Source organism: Lolium rigidum, chromosome 1, assembly GCF_022539505.1.
Source record: "Lolium rigidum isolate FL_2022 chromosome 1, APGP_CSIRO_Lrig_0.1, whole genome shotgun sequence".
Taxonomy (NCBI): Eukaryota; Viridiplantae; Streptophyta; class Magnoliopsida; order Poales; family Poaceae; genus Lolium; species Lolium rigidum.
In genome coordinates, this window is record NC_061508.1 from 347,166,163 (window position 1) to 347,188,963 (window position 22,801).

At 40.3% G+C, this 22,801-nt stretch overlaps 2 protein-coding genes across 4 annotated transcripts; both read right to left on the bottom strand.

Moving 5' to 3' along the window:
• Positions 1 to 222: 222 nt before the first annotated feature.
• Positions 223 to 5,763, bottom strand: LOC124701287 (trafficking protein particle complex subunit 4-like). Of its 3 annotated transcripts, none has more exons than XM_047233339.1 (4): positions 5,707 to 5,763; positions 1,823 to 1,915; positions 1,583 to 1,751; positions 223 to 572 (listed from the first exon to the last, which is right to left on the bottom strand). In XM_047233339.1, the coding sequence occupies exons 1-4, from the start codon at positions 5,761 to 5,763 to the stop codon at positions 376 to 378; spliced, it is 516 nt and encodes a 171-aa protein (XP_047089295.1). In that variant the 3' UTR covers positions 223 to 375. The 3 variants fall into 3 exon arrangements, with proteins under 3 accessions (XP_047089295.1, XP_047089309.1, XP_047089303.1); XM_047233353.1 differs by lacking the exon at positions 5,707 to 5,763 and adding an exon at positions 3,040 to 3,121; XM_047233347.1 differs by lacking the exon at positions 5,707 to 5,763 and adding an exon at positions 2,909 to 2,992.
• LOC124701281 (1,4-alpha-glucan-branching enzyme 3, chloroplastic/amyloplastic-like) lies at positions 4,030 to 17,783 on the bottom strand. The gene is made up of 21 exons (XM_047233331.1): positions 17,717 to 17,783; positions 17,557 to 17,621; positions 16,106 to 16,783; positions 15,308 to 15,480; positions 15,150 to 15,239; positions 13,981 to 14,056; positions 13,192 to 13,299; positions 12,884 to 12,974; positions 12,694 to 12,795; positions 11,372 to 11,474; positions 10,628 to 10,765; positions 10,460 to 10,522; positions 9,034 to 9,141; positions 8,435 to 8,512; positions 8,202 to 8,309; positions 7,041 to 7,121; positions 6,868 to 6,972; positions 6,065 to 6,150; positions 5,917 to 5,971; positions 5,707 to 5,846; positions 4,030 to 4,647 (listed from the first exon to the last, which is right to left on the bottom strand). Exons 2-20 carry the CDS (start codon positions 17,609 to 17,611, stop codon positions 5,814 to 5,816), a joined length of 2,331 nt encoding a protein of 776 aa, XP_047089287.1. The 5' UTR covers positions 17,612 to 17,621; positions 17,717 to 17,783; the 3' UTR covers positions 4,030 to 4,647; positions 5,707 to 5,813.
• Between the last annotated feature and the right edge of the window lie 5,018 nt (positions 17,784 to 22,801).

Consider the following 22,801-nt stretch of genomic DNA (forward strand, 5'->3'; position numbering starts at 1 on the left):
CCGGAGATGGCGCCATGACGGTAGCAGTGCGATTTGGGGAGGAGATAAGGTTGGGGACGTTGAAAACGTGGGTGGGGTCCACGCACGTGAAGCTGTCGCTGGGAGTTGTCGCTGGGAATTCACGTCCGTGCGATCGGTCTCATCTAACGGCCCCGCACCCGGAGGTTGCGCCGCGCCCGATCCCCCGGGGGAGGACAATCATTTTCCTTTACAGACGCACGATTGAGCAAAACGGCACTCACGCCATTTGTTATCAGCAATACATTCAAAGGAAAAAAAAAAGGTTTCTCTGGCTGAACAAACTGAAGGGCAGCAGCCACTACAAGAATCAGAATATTTGAAAAGATGGTTCAAAGTATTTTTCTTTGACATGTTTCACCGGCCCAGAAGCGCGACTCGATCCTTCTGGATAACTTGAGCTAGGTTGAAATCAAAGAGCTCACACCGAATCGGCATCTCCATCTCATAGAACGGATTCTTCAAGGCAAATTCCGTGTAGAGCTGGTAAATCGTTCTCAGCAAAAATTCCATGTTCGGAGCGCCTGTTTCGCATACAACGAAGAATTTTGTCCCTGAAGAAGCCAAGCAGTGAAACAGATCGGTGATTAGATAGATATACAAAACCATAAAATGGCACACCTAACAGTTAAACTTAAACAAACCATCAGCCACTCACGAACACCTTTGGAGCATTGCAATTGCAGAATAGATCCATAGCAATTACCAGGAAGGGTCAAAAAATAAAGGTTATGCATAGAAGATAGCTTAACAAATAACAGAACCCTTTCTGCAGCACGTGTCCATAACTACATATACTCGTCCATTCCTACAAACAGTCAGTTCAGCACACAGCAATCCAGCGTCTAGCACCATGATTATTGTCCAGAGGAGTTGAGACAGCAGTACTTGTGCATCCTTTGACTATGATTATGTACTTATAATATGTCCATAAAATCAGTATAAAGATATATGAAATGAAAGAATTTTACAAGGCAAATGCAATGATACCAATTAAACATTCTCAATCTATATAATTTGGTATAAATATTACTCCCTCCATTTCAAAGAATAAGGCGCCATTGTTTTTCGTGCTTTTTTTTTGTTTGACCAAGAATTTACTTCAAATATATAAAGATTATTTGTATAAAATTAGCATCATTAGAAAGTACTTTTCATTACGAATCCAACGATGCTAATTACATACTGTATAATATAATCAAGATTTTGTTGTTCAATTTTTATGGTCAAAGTTTGTCTTGGAATACGTGTGCGCCTTATTCTTTGAGACGGGGGTGGTAGTGGTTAAAGTCATGCATCAAAGACCGTGCAAAATAAAAAGCGCTTTCCATTTTGGGATGGAGGGAGTAATGAAATAGAAAAAAAAATCAATCATGTGAGTCAATTTATAATTTTGTGTTCAAAACATAACCTTAACACAGATAAGAAGTGACAGCTAGAGAACACTATGAATTTTCTGTCCATTAAAACGGAATCCTCTCCAGCTCAAAACTACTGAAACCACCTATAGCATGCAGAGAGGATTTGCCAAGCAAGTTACATGAAACATGAGAGAAATGAATACCTGTGAGAGATTGGAAGCAATGAAGGTCGAAGTTGTGGGCTTGTAGGAGGTCAATGCCATTACAGCCAGGGGTAGGGGATAACTGCTGTGAGATAGCATGCATTGAATGCCAGAGACTTGCCAACCGTAGACTGTCGTTGGTGTCCATTCTCCCTGCTGAACCATAGTCCTGAAGAGATGCACAGGTCGTTCAGACTCCATACCCAGTAGGTAGAAGAGAACATGAGTACATGAAAATACCTTGTAGTGTATAAGGCCACCAGACTTGTTGATGATGAAAAGGCTGTAAATTGCCACCGTCGCCATAGTGAGAAAGAAGGGGAAGCCTATCAGCTGTAGAGGAGAATACCAGAAACCATTACAAACCTTGATACATGTAAGAGGGCAACTAGTAGAAAAAACTCATCCTTCTACAAAAAGTTCTAAAAGCTCGCCAATAATTCAGAATGAACAAATTTCCAAACAGATCTCTTTGTAATTGGGAGATCAAGATGATATAGGAACTATGCATTAAAATGTGAAACCACTGCTTTATAGTGAAAATTGCATAGTTCCTTTGCTAGTACTAAAGATCAAAGGAGGCCACATGCCCCCTAGTTTTCCAGTACATTCTTTTTCTATTATGCATTAAAATGCTCAGCCAGTACTCCAATTTCAGGGCCGTCCATTTAAGTTGGCCATGAAGTGGAAAATGCTGTGTTTCTGAGCTAATCATCTCTTATTTTCCTGTAAAAGAAACCTGTTATGCTTAAGCTACTTCCCTTATGGTCCATTTTGTGTCCTCACATTAGAAACAAAAACAACTTTGCTGCCATGTCTAAATTACTTAAAAGAGATCTCAACGTACTTTGCTAATCCCTGATATTGCTAATGTTCTCTGCATCAGCAGTAACTGAAAATACATATAATTGTTCGGCAGAAAGGTTCCTAAGCGACCTAAACTTGAAGACGCAAACTGCTTCGAACAGACTGGATTTTGTGCAGGCTCTTTCATAATCTTCAGTACTTACATACTGTAGGCACTCAGATCTTTGAGTCTGCTGTGTTCTATTCTGCACGAGGATTTAATTGCTATGACTGGAAATTTACATACAAAACATGATGGTAGGGGATGGCTCCAATTTCAGATCCAATTCAACATGCATTCCAGGGTTGAACACACAACACAGGGAGAACAAGCCCAGCGCACCTGAATGACGGACAGGTCCAATACTCTAAATCATTAGCAAGGACTACATCGACAAATGGAGCATAGAAGCACGCAGCACAGCCAAGAACCTACTCGGCCTTCCCGGCGTCCAATCACATCTGATCCATGAAACTCACACTGAGCCGAGGCAGACAGATACACACGGCGACAGCCATGGACCGTGGTGGTGGCCAAGAAATTTCCGATCCCTAATCTTCGACGCCATAGGAGGAGAGGAGAAGGATGATGATGAGGAGGAGCAGCTCACCGGAGACAAGGCCGCCGAGGAAGGAGACCACCGGCGGAGAATATATCACGTCTGTAGTGCGAACCCCGACCGGATCTTCCCTGTTGGGCTTTGCAAATCACGGAGCGGCCGGACAACGTGGGCTGGGTGTTCGTGTAAGACAAAGGCCGCTCGTGGGCTGTACAAAAACGTTTGGGCTTTGGGGCATTGGTGGCGAGAGTGGTCTTTCTGCCCTGGGCGGTATCTACCGTGCACGAAATCACTCTATTATGTCCAGTTTCAATCCGTATGCAGTATCCAAAGCATGATGACGGAACAAATTGCAAGGCAAAAAAAACGCAGGTTCAACGGTAACAACGTGCACAGTAGATCCCGTGCACTACAGCGAACGCTAGCTCTGCCCTTTGCCGATGATAGTTGCCCAATGATTTTTTTTACCCTACCAGGCTACCATAGTGAATGTCTGTCACCCAGCAGCCGTAACAGCTCACACACGACGAGCGCGCGGAGTCCAACCACATGTCACTGTAATAAGACACATAATAGGCAGCTTGCGTATTCTTCCACAGTTTCAATCCGTATTCTTCCAACTGACAAAATAGGCACCAAAAACGAAGTCATAAAGGAACAAACATCGCCTAATCAATTAAACCTGCTTGCGACCAAGCTTTTTGAAGACGGAGAAAGGCATGTCGTGCTACTGTAAATACCAAGGCACTGCACATCAAAGTAAATTTAATAGTATACCCAGCTGCTGGCTATAAACCAAGTGCATATCATCTATAGCTAATTTAGAGTCAACATATATAATAGTGAGCTATAAAAATGTAGTACTTTATCAATGTATAATCCACATTTCACTCTCACAAAGCCTAGAAGCACGTGTTAGAGCTGACTCTAAAATAAGAGTCCACTTATCTTCTCTCTCCTCCAACTAAGCAATAATATACTATTTTAATCCTTATAAACTTATTGTACTTGCTCTCAGGCTACTTCACTGCAAAAACACACTTGAGCCTGCAACATATGATACCTCTAGCTGCCAAATCTAATGGCAATTGGCAGTGGCTACAATACAGTGACAGTATCCCTGTTAAAAAAGACAATACACTAACAGTTCACACTTGTCTGATCTACGAGGCTGTTGCCGCTTTTGTCTCTTCTACAGATGTCGACCTATTCTTGCCTACTTGATCTTCACATCCTAACACCAATCATCTTGTCTTGCACAAAGATTACTCTAACTAGTTAATTATTAGCTAAGTCAACAACAGTTGCTGCAGATCTGCTCAGTTTGCTGATCGACGGGTTGTGGACCTTGTAGCTAAGATTAAGCCACTGTCATAACAAGGAAACATTCAACACATTGCTCCACTGTTCTCAATCTGAACCGTATGTCATCAATCAGGCGCCCGCACACCCATGCTGTATCTATGGGAATTCCCCTGTATATCTGGAGGGAGACGATTTAATCCAGACAAGGCATCCGGATATGTCGCTGTGCGCAGTAGCTAAGATGTCATGCTTTATTTGTGTGAACTTGCTCCCTGAGAGAGTTCATACTACAGGCAAAGCTTTTTCATCAAACTTGCCCTGTGCTGGGGAGATCGACTTGTATGGTACTCCAATCTGTGAAGGTGATAAATTAATGTTAAACGTGTGATATCTAATTATATACTATGATGACATGTGCCCACATATGCAAGTTTCAGTACAAGTGTTGGGTCATCGACAACAAAATATCGCTTTTCAGCGACCAATTGTCAGGACTAAGTTGACAGCATGGAATCTTTTATGCAATAAATTAGCGACTGTCCATCTCAATGTGGAGAAATATGTTACTCTTGTCACAGTAGACACATTTGGAACATTCGGATACCGTTGACAGTCAAGACTTATAGTATATTTTTAGAGGGATTATTTTGACCAAAGATAAGTTAGCTAAGAGGAATTGGAATGGTAGCAAGCTTTGTACTTTTTGCACTCACGGGGAGACTATTCAACACCTTTTTCTTGATTGTAATTTTGCACATCGTAATTGGCTTGTGGTTTGGTTGTCTTTTAACTAAATCATCCTCGTTATATTTCTCATATGTTTGGGAGTTGGGTTCATGGGGATCCCTCGGGCATACCACGCACATACTTTTGTTGGTGTTAGTACCCTTTGTTGGTCCATTTCTAATGACTGATTTCTCAATGTCTTGGTGCCTTCTTGCTTTTACTTTTTTGGCTTTATTCTAAAATTTTGTTGAACCTGAACCTTGTAATAATTGGCTGTGTGCACCCTCCAATGAAGAGGCCAAGAGAGTTGCTCTTTCATAATCTAAAAGAATTGACATATGTATATAAGAGTAAACCATTTACAAGGTCTAGGGTCCAATTTGATATATAACAAAGTTGTGCGCACTTATTATCCACTTTGTAGTTTAAGGTGAAACAAAGATCAGCAGAGCATTTAATTGTAGTCCGCATATCAAACAGAAGTGATCTCCATATGGGAAACAAATAAGGGTTTGCACTAGGCGTTCCTGTGTTCTTTATTGTGCTAGGCCTAGGCATACTATTCAAAAAATTATCGAGCCAGATAACATGGTTCAAACAGATAAATGTTAGTCTCAGTGAAAAATGTTTCTTAATTTAGGCATAGCTATAATGTTAAAAATCGTAGCAACGAACAAGTGTACATACCTCGTTTTCGTCACCAGTGTTTCCAACTTGATATAAACATTTGCGATGATAGCCCATCTTCGGAGGATATGGATTACTTGGTCTGTCACAGTAATTATTGTTCGAGCCTAAATTCTTAAGATTCGGACCAACTTGTATACCTGAAAATATGTGTTCATTTAAGATATGCATATCTGTTGTAAAGGCTGGTAGTCATTCTCATCTACCTACCTGAGCACTTCTAGATGATAATGCCAATTCCAAGGAGTTCCGACAGCCATCAACTCTACAAGAAAGATATACTGCTTAGATTAAATGCCTAATATGGAGAACAAGCAGAGAGAACAAAGACAGATTATCCAAGTGCTGCAAATAATACCTTTTGTCACTGGTCTTCTTCATATACTGACTACTATGGAGCTCCCCACGGCCACCATATTTAGTTTCATCCGTGTTTAAGATAAGCTGGTTAAATATCAAAAATAAGAATACAAATTTAATTAAAAATACTAGGTCTTATAACTCAACCCTCTACACTAAAGTATGAGGGCTAGTAGCAGTATGAGTTAGTAGGTTTGGAATAAAATGATTCTTGAACTGAATAAATGGTGTTATTCTAGACAAATGTGAGAGATACTGTAACATCTGAATAGATGGTGTTATTGTAAAGCTTTGACGTTAGCAAGTATGTGCATCAAGTGAGATTCTAAGCATCTCATCTGCAAAGCAAACTCAGACTCTGAGCATTTCATTATTTGATTTCTTTTGCGGGCCATTTTTTTAAATTGTTATTCTCACAGTAACGTTCTAATATGTAGTGGTAGCTCAATTATATCTGCGTGCTACATGATAGTGTTCTCCCAGTTTCAATCACTTTGTGGTATAGGACTATGATTAGAAAAAAAAAATCAAGTTACAGAAAGAAGTTACTTTTCAATTAAGATAGAGATGATGTAAAGATTTAATTGACCAACCATATTTTCAAGTCAAAAATCTGTGAGCCTTTCATGGATATGTTGCCTTGGGGTTTCAAGAATTACATGTTCAGATTTCAAGTGTTGTACTACAAATTTATGATATCAAATTGAATGATTTTATGTTTCACATTATTAAATACTTAAATTAAATTACGATTATTTTGCTCATAACTAACAGAAGAAGTGATTTCTATGCATAGCTTACTTGATATTCCCCAGCTTCATCTACACCAACACGATGTAGTTCATAGGAGACTTCTGGATTGAAATTAAATACAAAAAGGAAAGGCCCCCTCGTGAAAGATATCACCTGCCAGAATGAGGAAATATGATTTATAAAGTATTTTTGAGCTGTTATTGATTGAAAGACTTCCATACCATGCTTGTATCATCGCACTGATGAACATTGAGTGAACCTCTCTTTGTTATCCTTTCATTTTCATCCAAGCTCATTATATCCTGGGATAAAATTGCTGAGTTAGTAAGATTAATCTCCTTGGATAGTAAGAACAACACTTGATCTGAAAGCCTTTAATAGTTAGAATAAAACAAATGTCAAAGAACATTGGAAGTTCCTTGAAGATTTGCAGGGTTCTAAATTATAGTAGTTTTGGGTTACTGTGACTAGCACAGTAGAAGTGAAAAATGTGATACTTCACATTTGTAACTTATGCAATGTCTGGCATGTATCACTCAACTAGGCTTTAGCTACACATACATCCAGAATGATTGATTGCAGTTTATTAACACGAATTAGAATAATATCAAGCTAGGTAACCACTCGATAAGAACTACAATACCAACTATAATACCGCAATGCTGAAAATCTCCCTGCTCCCATACTAGACTGCTAAACAGACTCGTAGCATCTCTCTTTTGTTTCATGCTAGCTTAACATGAGGAGCTAACCCAGAGTACTACATTATGAACATCAAGCGGTATGTACGTATATGCTACTAGACAGTTTAAACTTACTTCAGATATGGTTAACCCACTAATGGGCCACAGGACCACCTACACATGGGTAACACATGGAAATGCCCTCCGGTAGGTCTCCAGGTTTACCAAGTTAAAGTGGATAAAATTATCCTACGGAGTACTAGTAATTAGCAAAATAGTGAAAGACATTTATTTTCAACCAACACAGGACAAGAATAACTTGTGCAATTAAGTCAAAGCTGATCTTACAAGCATTATTTTGCCAAAAATCATGAAAAAAATGCACTTACGAACACTCCATCATCTGGTATAACAAGTTTTAATTATTAATAAACAAACATTGGTTGCATTTACAAGTAAAATGACATGTAAAATTTAACTCCGCCTATGCCTTTAGGACTAGCTGGTCCCAAGCGCGGGTAAAGGAGGAGGGTTGTGATAGGCTTGGCGAGCCAACGTAAAAAACCAGCCATTCCTATGGATATGAAACCCAATAGAATTTTTTTTTCTGTTGGGTTTAGCCTACCCCAACTTGCTTAGGAAAAGGCTTTGATGTTGCTGTTGTTGACATGTAAAATTTGATATAAAACAGTTGCATACCTTGTCAAAACTGAAAACATGTTTGTGGACACCCTTGTCCAGTAGTTCCCACTTCCGACAAGCTAATTGGAATGAATAGTCATTGCTTGACATAGGAAACTCAACTCTCTGAAGGCAGTCAACAAAAGAACTTAATGCTATGGTGTAAATTGAGTACCATAAACTGGAACAAGTTCAAAATTTTGGGAAGGAATAAGGGCTGTCAAATTCTAAAAACCGTGTAACTAGCTCACCTTTGGATGAGCAAATTCATTACCCATGAAATTCAGATATGCACCTCCACTTGTTGTAAACGTAATTAATTTGATTATCTGAAACACGTTGAAATAAAGTGGCAGGAAGTAATTGTTAGTACTTCAACAATTTGCCAGTAAAGGTTGTAACCAGAAACACCATGAATGTAAATATCCATAAATATCCATCAGCTCACTATTTATTAACCTCAGCTAGCTTTAGCTGCAACTAGTTTGAGTCTTTCACACAAAACGATGATATAGCAGAGGGTCCTTCCAGTTGAATTCAATAAAAATAGTACAAACCCCAGCAGCATACTCCCATGTATCAGACAACATGGTTGGACATCCAGCTGATTAGGGTTGAATTCAATAAAAAAATTCTGTTCTGACTCATGGTAGTATGATCTACTAGCAAGGTAGTCAGGTAGACCCATTACATTTCGTAAATGTAAGCCTTGTTGGAAACAAACATATTGTTATGAAAACCAGCATGGATTTATGTAAATTCACTGTATAGGTAGCTTATGAGGCTAATTAAAGAAGCAATTCAATCATTGATGGGTACACAAAGTCAGAAGCCAGGAACAAAGTCATACCTTGAGCAATGAGGAAGCTCGGAAGATCAAATCGTCATCTACTGAACCACTAGAGCACATTCCTGTATTAAGAATTATCTCAGCAAAAGACTTCCGCCCTGATATTGACTGTCCAAAATCAGATGTGAGAAGTCAGTCAAGAAGAATGAATATAATTTATTTATTTTATAAAAAAGAAACCACATATTGCAGCTTGCGTTTCACAAAACTGTGACAGGTAAGACCATTTCCAAAACCACACGTCAATTTATTTCCGCTAAATGTCATTGAGTCCAACAGATAACACCAATTGCTACATCAGTGTATATTGGGTGTCAACTGTCAAGGCTTCCCTTCGTTGTATGTGTAAGATAGAAGAACAGCTACAGCTCCAACATATTCCTAGTACTTCTTGTGGTAGCTATCATTTCGATAAGCACCACCAAAAACAAGTCAACGCTGTTCTTTTATGGCCCTTCCAAAACCGAATCTTTTAGGTGAGGTGGAATACAAGCTGCAAATCTTGGCCAGCCATTATGTGCATTCAGTACATCATTCACATTGGGGTTCCCTCCAGAAGTTCAACACGATGCTTCTAGATGCAACATTAAAACTACCAGTGATGCACCATGGGCTTGTTTTGCCTACTCGGCTACTCCCTTGTGCGTGGTTTGCACTTTGCAGCAGTCACGCCAAAGATACATGTAGATTCTCGTCACTTGGCTGGTCTCATAGCTGCTTGGAGAATGTCATGGAGATCAAGCGTCATAACCCTTGTTCCAGCTTGAGAGGAGCTGCTCTTGAAGGAGGGGAGAAATGCCATGTGAGGCATTCCCCATCACCACAGGCTCAATACTCGTTATTCATAGGCAGTTGGTCAGGACTAGGAATTCATACTCTTTGCCATAAATATAGGAATCTAAATGTTAAAGGTAAGTGAGGGAAGGATGGCTGAGTTAGGGGAGAGTAGATTGAGTCACTGGGCTCTATCTTTGATTGTAGGAGCATGGAATTATCAACAAAGGGCAAGCAAGGATTATATTCTAGTCTCTCTTTCCCATCCATGTTATACCACATAAGCAGATTCCTCGGTATCAAGGGCCAAGTAAGCTCCTGGAATGCAGCTGGGAAGATCAAGATCAAGCTCCTCTCAGCTACCAGTTAGCGGTTACAGTCTAAATCCTACGCCCATAACACCAACAGATGTCATCTAAGGTAGGATGATCTGGTGAAAATGCACAAAAGAGCATTTAAACAAACTCTGAGATGGAAATAGGGTAAAACACAATATACAAGAACAAAAATAACTAGAAGTTAGTTCTGGGCAAGTGTCTCAGGAAGTTCTCAAACTTAAAGTTAAGATTTGTTCTGCAGGAAACATAATGTGTTCCTTATTTCTAAGCATGATACATGATACAATTTTGGCGAGATAAAAAAAAATGCAAACCTGGTTATGATTTTCAACATAAGATAGCATATTATGGTTGCTGCTTATCAATACTTTCATAATCTGCAAAATGATCCAGGGTAGTCATTAGACATGAAATATGATACTTGTGTTCTACACGGCGCCAGATAAGATGATGGCATGTGAAGGTCTAGATGACATGCAAACCTTATTCATGCTCCATTCTCGCTCAGGAACATTTTCAAGATGCCACAACCACATTTCTGGAATAGAAAGATTGGCCCAGTAGTCGAATCCTAATCCACCTTGGGTGGTTGGTTCACATAACCCAGGATAATATGTTGCCTACAAAATGATATAAAAAATGAAACAGAAACACTAGTTGTATCAACGAATATCAGTTGCTGGAATTTGCAAATAGCCAAATATCATCCATTGAATAGTGGGTGAGAATAGTTACTGTGGCTTGTATTCTCTTTAGCTCTGTTAGACAAGACTTAATATAAGAATCAGTTACTACTTAGTATCACCTCTGTCCCAAAACATAAGATGTTTTTGTAGGCTAAAATAGCCTACCAAAATATTTTGGGACGGAGGTAATACTTGCTATCTCAGAATAGGTTAGCACCAAGATCAACATGGGTAAAACTACTCCCTCAGTTGCACATTGTAAGGCCAGCCATGCATTCCAAGATTTAAATATGACCAACAATTATGCAAATAAAATGTGGGTCATGGGACACAGAAGTGATATGATTGGAAAATGCTTTTGAACATGGGTCCAATGATATGATTTTTGTATCATACACACATTTTATTAGTAGACTGTTGGTCTTATATTTTGCAACAGATGGAGTATATGTGAGTAACAAACTGCATGCCTAAAACCACTAACTATTTCGCATGAACAAGACTTTACAGGAAGAGACAGCTAGTACAGCAGCAACTTACATCCTCCGCTATTGTTATAATATCTGGATGGAGTTCATGTAACATCTCATTTGCTAGGATTAGATATATCAGTGCATCCTTGTCAACATATTGATTACAGTACCTACATTTTAACATTGAGATGAGCATAAAGAGACCAGGCAAAGCTGACAAGTATTTTACATAAACCACAGCTAGTATTGAATGAGGACATAGAGGAGACGTTCAAAAGGGCATAACAATTAGAGCATTGAATAGCAGTGGCAGTTTCTCACTGCACCAAATGACTCCGAACTTATCACGAGGATATGCATTCATGAACAACCAGAGCACCTTCCCTTTGACATACATCCATGTTGTGAATCAATATGGCATTGATATGTGGTTTGTTTTGTTTAGAATGTTTAGCCGTAAACAAGCATAACCCATCCTAAGAAAACAGTCAACTGCCTATGAGTATGCTCCAGCTTCTCCCACGCTCAATGGGAGGCGCTTTCCTGTTCTATGTTCTTGCTAGGCTATTTTTGGTTTCACGAAGCAGAACTCCAGCGAAGTACAAAAATAGATGGCAACAGGGGAACAACACCCCAACAAAAAGGTATCGAACAATGTTCTCTGAACTGAGTTTTACAAGTTTGACAAGCTGAGAATTAAACTAGATCAGATTATATTTAACCTAGCCATAAATCTAGATCAATTATATGTCATCCAATAGTTGTCGCTTGTCAGCATCAGGATCCATGGCTTGGCAAGATTGCCCTCATGTTGACAGGTTCAATGTCATAGGATTGTGGTAAGATCACCAAATCGTGATTCTAAGGAACTAATAGAAAAGGCCGAATGAGTTGCATGGTCATCTGGGTTTACTGAGTGGTTCCAAATCCTATGAAAATTCAAGGAAAGTTACGGTGGACTGCAGAGTAACGATCCTTAATGAACTATTTGAGTTCGAGCTTGGAAGCTCACGAGCCTAAAGCAAAGCTTGAGTTCGGCTTTTTTGGGCCTTGAGCCAAGCTCGAGCTCAGCCTACAATGAATCGAGCTCGAACAGTTTGCTGAGCTAGAATATTTTTGACAGCCCTAGGTGAGAATGGAATATGCAATGTTAGTTTGCAATGGCACCGTCCCCAAAACATGTTAGTACAGAGTACAGATCCTCCCAGCAACAACTCTACTTTAGATGGATAGATAGGCGTATTCCATTCCATCCAATAGAAAATAGTTCAGAAAAATATAATATTCCCTCCGTTCCAAATTAGTTGACGCACTTTTTAAAGTAATTTGGAACGGAGGGAGTACAAGGCATATGAATAATGTTAATGGTAAACAGTAGATAACACATACTCTTCTATGGCACCAGTAAATGTAGAAAAACCATTGTGAGTATATAACATAGAAGAAAGTGAGTGAAACTGGAATCCATCAATCCGGTATTCAGTGACCCACCTAACAAGTAAAAGATCCATAAGTACCTACGTAGATGACAAACAGAAGAACAAAGAATAGAGTACGAACAGAGCTTTCACTGTTTTACCAATTTAAATTAGACAACAAGAAGTGCAGAACATCAACATCATCATATTTGAACATTCTGGTGCCCCAGTACTTGTGTTGCCCTCTTTTCCCTGACAAGGATACATTACAACAAACATGTTGAAGTAGCAAAGAAGCACACAAAAACCTCAAACAAAAAATGAAATAGATTGGATAAAATATTCAAGGTGCACATCTGAGAATAGTTACTAATAAGAAATTGCAATCAATGTCTTCCAAATATATTATTGCCATGATTCATGAACACCAACTGAACTTTAAGAGATTAAATAACTTAAGTTGTATTACCGCTGTGGAAGTAACAATCGTTAGAGCCATCAAAAAGAGATAAGCCCACCATTTCTTCAGCCGATGCATAGGAGTGGACAATATCAAGAAGAACCAGTAACCCAAGGCCTGAGCAAACAAGGGATGAGCAAAAAGAAAAGATGATATGTCAATCGGTGTTTCACTCCTTCCTAGCATTGTATTGTAAAAAAGTATGTAATCTCAAAACTTGTAAGACATGTCATTTAATTTCCAACTTTCATGCACAATAAAACATAGACTTCGTCAATCTCAAGACCCGCCGGATCAGTTCTTCAACGCAGTCTCTTGGAGGTGCTCATAGGGGTAGGGTGTGCGTGTGTGCGTTCATAGGGGTGAGTGTGTGCGTGTATGTATGTGCGTCTTTGATTGTACTGTGTTTCGCAAAAAAAAAAGATAGAAAATACTAAGAAACACGATGTGGTATACGAGGTGTTCTGTGTACTCTCCTCTCCTACATTTGGTTTTGTTCTTAAGACTTAATCCTGCCATGTTTTATAGGGACAAGTGTGCCTGTAACAAATAACACAAGTAGTACTATACATTGAGCAAATGTGCACATTGTGTTTTCGCTTTTCAGTCCTTTATAATTATGTGATCAGCCAGCATTTGCTTATTTTCTCCTTTTATACCTTGTAATTATTCAAATGAACACTAAACATATATGGTATCAGTCCCAGCTTGCTGCGTACATCTTTCGCATGTGTGCATTTAGAATAAATTGTGACGGTTATGAGAGCAAGAGAATAATAATGATCCTGAGAAGCAGACCATGTGCCTCGTCCACTAGTTTTTTGAAGTCATCCGGGGTGCCAAATCTGCTACTGACTGCAAAATAGTTTGTGACCTGCAGTTACAATGCACTTGATCTCAGACAAGTAGACAACTATAGTTAAACAGAACCTTCCAAAAGAGACCAAGAGAAATATTTAACACAATGGAGTGATCATCGATATCGTCTATAAGCATATGGAGTAATCATAATTATAGCATCTGCTAATAACTATACAAGTAATAAATTTGGCATTTGCAATTAGTTTAACATTATAAATTACTCCATAGCAGAAAGTGTCTTTGACACATGGACACCAATGCTCCCTTCACTTTCAGATTTTTGAAAATTCCAAAACCTAACATTTCTGTCTCCAAAAATTATGGTGTTAAATATATAGATAGATATATACAGGAGGGGTGTATGCAAAAAAAAGTCCCGTTAAAAAATATGTTGTATTTTGGGAAGTATAAAAAAGACAAATTTCTGACAGTAAATGGTAGTAAAATAGTATTAAAATAATATATCTTCTTGTCAGATTTTTTTTTTGCATTTCCCAAAATTTAAAGTATTTTTTACCGGGACTTTTTGCGTGCACTTCTCCTATACATATTTATCTATATATTTAACGCCATAATTTTTGGAGACAGAAGTACGAGGTTTTGAAATTTTCAAAAATCTGAAAGTGAAGGGAGCACTGGTGCCCATGTGCACCAAATCCCTTCTCACTCTAGCATGACAAAATATTTATTACTTAATATATGCTCAAACTCAGAGGAAAGCTAGCTAAATGCTCAAACATTAGGCAACCTTAAAGTTCACGTAGCATTTTCTTTACAGTTTACACTGCTTAAGAATATTTTCAAACTATTTGGTATCTGGGCTAAACGTCTAATTAATCAACCAATAATGAGTGAGATTCATGGCTGTGGATTGTTGGTTGTCTCAACATATTGCAATATGAGAATTGGATGCTCAGCAAGAACTTATTCCCAATTAAAAAATGACACTATCATGGTAAATTCTGGATGAACTGAAAAAATGATTCAAACGTTCAACTCAAACTACGAACCACTGTGTCATTTTTATTCTGCATGGCAGCCTAACACTGCAAATAAGCAATTTAACTTATTTTAAATTAATACACTAATTATCCTCAGAGTTTCACCTTATAACCAACGGAGGAGTAATCCTTGTGCTCCACGACTCCAATTATTTGAACAGCATTATATCCAGCGTCTTTTATGTGAGGTAGGACCTAATGTAGACAAAGTTAGAGAAGTGAAGATGCCCCTAAAACAGACAAAAACAAGGACTGGGAAATACTTCGGATGTGAACTCCTGAAACGATGATATTTTCTGCTCGGATCCACTTATTCCAACATGACATTCATAAATCCTAAGTGAGCCTTTGACTCTCGGTCGTCCATATCTCCATTTGTAAATTTCTTCTGGAGGAGGCTCCCAATGTACTGCATAGGATTGCATCCCTTCCGCATCTACCAAAAAAAGAAGGCACTTTAAGACACGTGATCAGCATCAGAAAACTACGGATAGAAGAACTAGAACAGCATGTTAGACAAGTAAGGCCCTGTTAACAAGCCAATCCAAAAAATGTTATTGCCAAGAAATCATTAATAACACATCAAATGAAAACCTATACCATATAGGAAAGATGTTGGCTTCATTATAGTGCCGGTATGTCATAACACACCGCTGGTAGTCCCGTGAAAGTAATCATTAATGAGTGTAATGTTCACTATGCCTCTCAAACTCTGCAAGTCCCCAGACAAATGTCCATGTTTCTACAACCCATATCCCACCTCCTGCAACCGCCGCACAAAAAGGAAGAAAACGAAGGAGCCTTACATAGTAATCTAGATTCACTCTTTTCTAAAGTAAAACGGAACATTTCTTTCTGGCTAGCACCCTTCTATTATATGGTCTTTTGTCCTTCTGAACCAACTATGAAGCAAAAGATTATGACCTAACAACCAATCAAGGATTTAGCTACATGTGCAGTGTTACTGTATATGATTTTGGCGATAGATTAACAGATCTTCCAATATGATGAGAAGCAATAATAATGGAGGGTCATCATTGCAGGGATAGGTGGGGTTTAACCTGGAAGAACATAAGTTGCCCAAGCAGGCACACGTTCTAAAGCACCATCAGGAGTATTAAAATAAACCCTGTACTTGTCTTTATGAGAAATCGCTGGAACATATTTCTCTATCCAGGCTTCTCTTCCTTTCCTCATTTCAACCCAGTAAGCAAGGGGAGGTGCCTTTGTTTGAAACTTTTCAAATGATGCTCGATCAGTTACCACATTAAAAATGTCAAACTCCTGCCCAGTATCAATGATATCGTAGGAAGGAGCTGAACTGGACGCCCCATCCTTCTGTGTGGCTTTCCAGTTGTTATATCTGGTTTGAGCATCAGGTATTTCACCCAGCTCCTCTTCTGTCTGCGGACTATTGGGGCCAAACATCTCCTCATATAACTTCGCGACTCTTTCCAACTGAGACCTGCGTGACTTAATTTCTCCAGGTTCCCAATACTCTTCATTCATTCTACGGATTAAATCTTCAACATCAACACCCTTGTCACCTTTATCATAGTCATCCACATAATTGTACTCCTGGAAAAAGTATTCATCTGGTTCTTGCCCTTCTCTGAGCTTATCCTCAAGTGTGACAGACCAATACCCGAAATCATCATGTCCCAAATGACCTTCTCGTGCACAGTTTTCAGTTGCCGACCAATGATTAAAATCACCAACCAGAGCACAATACCGAGCACCTACATGACAATTCTCCTTTAATTATAAATGTAAAAAATGTTCAGTTTAAAGCTTAAGCACAAATATTATATACAAAGGGCTGCAGTAATAAAGGAAATAACAGAGTTACAACAGCCAAGAACAATAGGTACAAACTAAATGGGTTATTACTTTAATGAGCACTTGGAGTTATCTATGAGAAAGAAAAAGAGACCAGCCAGGACTAGCCGTTGGTGGCATATTTTAATAGAAGAAGAGCACCCGGGTGAGATACTAGAAATTCGCTCTTGACAGGATTCGAGCTCTGGTCAAGAGGGATGCACCACTGTGACCCTACCACTAGGCCTCTGCCTAGTTCTCCAAGTTATCTATGATAACATAAAAACCAGGAAGAATGATATTTCATAGCTTTTAAGGTATTTTCTGCTGCCTTTGCCCAGCTCTGCTTAGACTGGATAGGCCAAATTGTATGCTTTCTAATCTTCTTAAGTGAAATAGTACATCTCCTGCCTCCTCGCTAACAAAGAAAACATGTTATCCCATTGATCTAACGGTGGGTGCATTTTGCTTGTAGAATTGTAGACAATCCAAATACATATGGGATAAGTGAGGGCCCTTGTGCCTCAAAGCTTATTGAGCAGGTGTAAATGATGGTGCCACAAATTTTGCTAGACATACTGTTTAAAATTACCATCTCCTAAAACAATGAATCAAGATTCTTTTTTTTTCTGAAATATCAGATCTGGCCACATAGCAGAACCTTATGAACATTGTCCCATAAAACGATCAATACCTGGTGCCCACTCCATGAAATCCACACGATGTTGCCGATGGCGGTGCATTCCCATTAGCTCAAACCTACCAGAAGAACACAAATAGACCAGCATCACTCCACCAGAGACTCCGAGCCGAATGAAAGGAACGAATCCACAAGATGGTAGTAACAGACTTACCCAGACGAGCCCTCTTTCAGATCAATAAACCGAGAGCACACATCCCATCTCCGGTCCTTGAAAGCCTTGTGCCTGACAACGACAATCCAGTAATAAGCAAGCAAACAAGCGATTGCACATTTACCTACTAGCGTACATTTGAAGCTAAACGCCGTATTTGCGTATCATTTCCGTCAAATATCTCGACCAATTCTCCCTCCAGTGTCCATGATGATGAGAGAAATAGCTGGAGATGGGTACTAAAACCACACCAACGGGCTGATTTCTAACAAATTCGGTAACGGGGGAGTTTGCAGGAAGACGATTTTGAATGCCCGTTCCCCCTCCCACAGCAGACGGTCGGCGAGCGTACCGGTCGCGGAGGAACTGGGCGAACGCGCGGTCGGAGATGCCGGTCTTGGCGAGGAAGCCGACAGGGTCCACGGCGCTCCCGCTGGCCCGGCCGGGCCGCTGCTCCGTGCGCTGCTTCTGCTGCTGAGGCCTGGGCGAGCGCTTGCGAGGGCCGGAGGAGGACGAAGAGGAGGATGAGGGGGAGGAGGAGCAACGGCAGCTCTGGCGGCGGCGGGGGCGGGGGCCGCAGCAGCTGGTTAGGAGGTGTGCGCGGCCGGCGAGAGGCGAGCGGCGGAGGCGGACGGTGACGAGCGGAGGTGGGGGTTGTGGGGCTAGGAGAAACGGAGGGCAAGACGCCATTTTGGGGGGCTTCGTGTAGGTGTGGTATGGTACGGCGGTGGTGGTGAAGAGGGGGCAGCCGCGCCGGCGGCCGGAGGAACGGGGGAGAGGAGGCGGGGCGAGGCGGAGCGGGGTTTTGGGGAGGGATAAGCTTCGGGCTTCCGGTTTTCACTCTTTTTTTCTCATCCCGGAAATTGCAGGTATACAGAGCTTGATTTTTTTTTTTAAGGATGGTTTTCTTTTATTTTGACAGGAGCCTGCCGGACTCGGCTCCAGTGAACATCAACGCCATGGCTGCGATTTCACGATTGGTTTTTATACATCTTCAATATCGGAGAAGTGTTTTTAGCTCCCGAGCTCCGGTGCTCTTGCCATTTTTTAAAAAAATAAAATGTATTTCACAAGTATCAAAAAAATATGAAAATGATTCTGAGATTGCCAGTGATACATTCCACAATCATGCAAAACCTCAACCTAAAATTCTTTTTATTTTATGCTATATAAAAATGATAAAATTTGATATGTTTTGGATATTTTAACAAGAGTAAATTCCAATTTTGCAATGTAGTTGTGCATTTGTGACACATATTACCCCATTTAATAGAACTTCTACCAAAATATCCCATTTAGGAGACTTTAAACATGGTTTTGCTTCAGCATCTTGCTTGTTAATCAGATTGTATAGTCATGATACGTCGATGTAGAGCGACAAAATATTAGAGGGCCTAATGGCCGATTATGTCCAAACCTTTTAATCCATATGTTTCATCCATCATTGTCGTCTTGATATTTTTATACAGTGAGTATCACCTAACACCTTGCCCAATGTACATACACAAAAGAACAAAGGTCCAAAGCTTTTAAAATAGGAAATCTACACGAATTTGTACTCGGCAGGGTAATTAGTATCACAAATGCAAAAATAGAGGGTAGAAAGTAGAATTCACTTATTTAAAAATGACTAGCCATATCTACACTTTTGTCATTTTTGTGTAGCTCGAAATATAAAGTCTTTGAAATTTATTGTGTACACGTTTGTGGGATACATCATTGATTATATGCGGATTTTCTTTCGGAATTTTTTGAAATTCAAAAATACGATATTTTTAAAAAGAGATCACTGGTACCCATGTGCACCAAATCTCTATCCTCAACGTTCTCTAAATTTAAATATATCTATACAATCTGTTGAAAAGAATAATGCTTGAGTGGCTATATGAAAAATTTGGAAGGGGAAGTCTAATCACACATACTATTTTAACTGCTTAGAATTGTCTAAAGATGAATAAGGGAAGAGTGGTGCGCTCGTGCATCAAACTCTACATGACTGGCGCACTCTTTTCGGCTTCTAGAAGGGCTTCTTCCAAGCTTCTGGAAAAAGCTGAAGAATGGTAGCTTGTGAGGGAGGCCATACTAGAAACCGAAAATAAGTCCTAAGTGATTTTATCTCAGAGGATTGGAAGTTAGTTCAAACAATATTTGTCGCAGTGAACAAACAATTTTCAAAGTATTTCAAAATGAAAATGGATAGTAGACATGGGGATCCCATCTCCCCTATCTTTTCCTTCTCTCACTAAAGGATTGAGTTGCATGTTAATACATATGAAGGGGCATCAGAGTGGGTATCCTGGATTTCCCATCCCTTATCCATGGATGATTTCCTGGTTTTGTTCCAAGTATCCATAGGAGGTGCAAGGAGACTGCTGAATATTTTGAAGATCTATATAGATTAGATCTGGACAATTGGTGAACCGACCAAAATCAACTATAATTGCACAAATGAGATGAAGCATGAGGTACATACAACCTCATGGATTCCGGTTGAATCTCTACTAGAAAAATACCTAGGTTACTCGCTGCCCTAGGTCGATCCACAGACGACTAATTTGAGTGTATTGTTGCTCGGATAAAAAAAGCTTGTTAATGGATATGTGATTGTGAAGATGTGTAGTGCAGCAACAGAAGTCTTGGTCAAAGATATTTTCCAAGCAATTCTAACATACTCGGTGAGGTGCTTTAGGCTCCCAAAATATATGTGTAAGAAAATTTCCAATGTAGTTGCAACATTGTCGGTGAGGTGAAGGAGTGTGCTCGAAGGTCAAACACTAACACGAGAGACACATTTTCTTTTAGCAACCAAGTTTGGCATCACCATGTGCACGAGAAGAACTTTATATCATTAAAGTGTGCTACCTTATGTACATAAACGTCAAGCCTGAAAACATGTTGGCGGTTTATCATGTCAACATACCTTGACTTACTTCACAATCAATTTTGTCTAATCCCAAAATTTGGAGACAATTTCACTAAAACCCGGTGGACGAAATGATCACCTCAACAAGTTTTGGGAAACACCCTAAGTGGTGAGAACTCTTGATTCATATGAAAGATGGTTTATAAATCACTTATATGCCTTATGCTAGTATACTAATGGCCCAATACGCTTATTGGGTAGGCAAATGTAAGGGTAACCTTTGTTCATAGTGAAAGAACATGGAGCCCCCATGTGTGATTTTGGTAATTGATGACAATCCCTATTTACTAACGGTTTCATTGAGAATCAATCTTAGGACATGTCCATAGCCATATGATGGTCTCAAGGTTGCTAGATGGAGAAGATCGAGGACAATGAAGAAGACGAATGAAGATGGTGTTGAAGATGAAGAGAGATGAAGACGGCGTAGAAGATGGATGAAGACGATGGCGTGCGTACAAGATCGAAGAAGACAGTGTCGTGTAAGTTGGAGGAAGACGGTGTCATGTACAATGATGAAGAGGGTGAAGACGGAGCTTGTCGACTCGAGAGGAAGAGGAACGCGCAAGGATAAGGTTTGTGCTCGATAGGATAGTAGGTCGCATCATCGAAGAGAGCTCAAACCTTGCATGCATTGCATCGTGTTTATTAGTTCTTCTTGGTTATTATCCATGAGATAAGTTAGAGCTTGTGTTCATTCTCATGACAAGCTCTAGCTCATCGGAAACGGATTCCGGATGCATCGCATGTTGCATGTGCAAAGGTGATGATTTTCCCGATATACCATATTGAGAGGTTACACCTCTATGACCATGAGAAAATCATCACTCACTCTTTTGCATGTTTTCACCTTGTGTAGTGGTATCTCTCATCGTCCTCTTTCCGGCAAAATTGGTTTCACCTCAATCGGAGTTTCCTAGCTCGAGATATTGCCATTTTCGTATCGCAGTTTAAAAAAAAAAGGAAGGGCGGTAGTACCGGTCAGGTACCGGTTTGGTCTCTGTGAGACAATGGATCTGGTCCGGTATTGACCCGGTACCGACCCGGTAGTACCGCTCGAGCGGTAGTACCGCTTGTGGTACCGCTTTGGGCCGATTTTTGACCGTTTTCTGCACGAGTTTGCGCGCGAGCAGTAGTACCGCTTTGACAAGCGGTAGTACCGCTCGGGCGCGAATCTGACCGTTTTTCTGCCTCCAACAGCTATATTTTGGATCCCCTATTTATACCTCTCTTCCACCTCCGACCCAACCACTTCTTCCCCTCCATTCTCTCTCCTCCATTGTTGACCTTGAGTTGTTTCTTCCTCCTCTTGATCCCCCACTATTTCTTGCATATTTTTGGGGGAAAGGAGAGAGGAGATCTAGATCTAGAGCTTCACCAATTGAATCCCTCTCCAAGTGAGGGGATCTTGCTAGATCTAGATCTTGGAGTTATTTGGTGTTTCTCCTCATATTTGTTCTTCCTCCCTTATTTCCCAATAGCTTTTGTAGCTTTGTTGGAATTTGGGAGAGAAGAACTTGGGCATCTTAGTGGTGTTCTTAGCCATTGCATTAGGTGCATCGGTTTGGGTTCTCTCCGGGGTTTCGATCTCGTAGAGGGCATGTTGACCTTAGTGGTGTTGTTGCCTTAGTGGCCTTGTTGCCTTAGTGGTGTCCTTGTAGCCTTTGTGGCCTTGTCGTCTTTGTGGCGTTGTAGCCTTTGTGGCGTTGTTGCCTTTGTGGAGTGTGTTAGCCTTTGTGGTTTTGGAGCCGGTTGTGGCGCGTTGGTGTCTTGGTGGCTTTGTTGCCGGTGTGGCGTGTTGTAGCCTCTTGTGGCCTTGTACTTGAGAGCCTCCGTGTTGTGGAGTTGCCTCAAGCTTGATACTTGGGGTTTTGCCCAAGCTTGTACGGGTTCGGTGACCACCCTCAAGGGTCCCTTAGTGGATCGAGGCTTTCCCCTTGGTGGAAAGGCTTGAGGAGAATACGGTGGCCCTAGTGGCTCATTGGAGTGCCTTGTGCCTCCACACCGCTCCAGACGGAGACGTAGCACCCTTGGGTGTGAACTTCGGGATACATCGTCGTCTCCTCGTGCACCGGTTACTTCTCAACCCGAGCTCCTTTACCTATGTGCTTTACCTTGTTATATCTATCTTGCTTGATGTGCTATACCTAGCTTGTTATCAC